At 32.2% G+C, this 1,411-nt stretch overlaps 1 protein-coding gene across 1 annotated transcript in view; it reads right to left on the bottom strand.

Annotated features, from left to right (window-relative positions):
- Window positions 1-264: 264 nt before the first annotated feature.
- The window catches only part of LOC116015238 (probable WRKY transcription factor 12), a 5,572-nt gene continuing 4,425 nt past the window's right edge, over window positions 265-1,411 (bottom strand). The window contains exon 4 of the mRNA XM_031255264.1: window positions 265-657. Coding sequence (XP_031111124.1) covers window positions 495-657 — 163 coding nt within the window. The 3' untranslated portion in view covers window positions 265-494. The remainder of the gene's footprint in view (window positions 658-1,411) is intronic.

The following is a 1,411-nucleotide window of genomic DNA, read 5'->3' as shown; positions in this document are numbered from 1 at the left end:
AACCACTTTAACCTATCTATCTAGAGACTTTGTAAGTACAAAAAAATCGAGAGACAAGACGAATATTATTACCAAACATCAGCACATGCACTAATTAATCTATATGTGAACATATAGCCAAAATGCAAGTCAAATCCCTCTTTTAGAAAAAATTCAAATAGTCTAGATTCATGTTACTATCCCGATGCATACATTCATAAAACTACTCCTCCAGAGTCAAGACTTATAAAAGAGAAAATACAACTATACCAAATAGAAAACACATTTTTTTTTGGGAGACTAATAATGTAATAATACATAAATGACAGAGCTGAGCTAGCTAATTTAATTTGTTGATGAAACCCTTAGGAGGATAATATATAGATACAAACATAGGATCCGAGGACATATATTATTTGTGTTCGATCATTACAGATATATATATATAATGTTATTATTATTATATATATATATATATATAAATATGGAAATAGTAAGATATAGATATATGTAGTCTAGAAAGAAGTGAAACAATCATGTTCAGAAGAGTTGGAGTCATCGCAGGGGGAATGATTGTGTCTACCTTCATAAGTTGTTATTACCATCCTGCAATCTTCAGAAAGCCGTTCCACTCTCTTCTTCACCCGACAATTACTGTGTGTACATCGGTAGTAACTTCTGCATACATTTCAACTCTTTCTCCATTAATTATCTATATATACATAGCTATGGGCATGTATGTGTTTGTTCAATATAAATATATGCATCAAATACTAAATATATTTACAGTATGTACTCCATTATTCAGTCTTAAGATATAATATATCTTTTAATTTGTGTTAAAACTAGTATTTACAACATTGTAATACTAATGTGTGTGTATATATGGTTAGATACTTCGGGTGCTCTCGGCAAATTATAGCATGGACTAGGGTCTACCTTATATTGTAGATCCTGGTTCAAATGATACATTCTGTACTTGTAGTTGACAATTCTGTACTTGTAACTATCATATTATGTGCCAACAATTATAAGTTATTTGTTTGCATGTAAGGTACAAAATGAGTTAACTAGGCACATAATTTTTGTATCAGGGTTCACAATGTAATATGAACCTGATCCACCATGTAATATGAACCTGATCCATGGTATAACAATTGGGTGCTCTCAAGGTAGATCAAATTATAGAGGCCTTATTATTTGGGTCTTCTCTAATGCACCAAAAAAAGATTTTTTTTTTTTTAAACCAGGCTAGTGAAAACTTAGCCCCTAGCTAGTAGTTAGGCATTGATAAATAGTTTGATTCTTGTTAACATAATCTCGGTCAATTATGCAGTATAGGTTTTTCTAGCACACGTTATTTTAATTTCTTGTGTGGTTTTCAGGGCATATACTATGTATTTTCTCGTCCCCCCCCCCCCCCCCCCCCCCC

Source organism: Ipomoea triloba, chromosome 4 (genome assembly GCF_003576645.1).
Source record: "Ipomoea triloba cultivar NCNSP0323 chromosome 4, ASM357664v1".
NCBI classification, from domain to species: Eukaryota; Viridiplantae; Streptophyta; class Magnoliopsida; order Solanales; family Convolvulaceae; genus Ipomoea; species Ipomoea triloba.
Note: the sequence above shows the minus strand (reverse complement) of the source record. Positions and strands in the feature narration are given on the sequence as shown.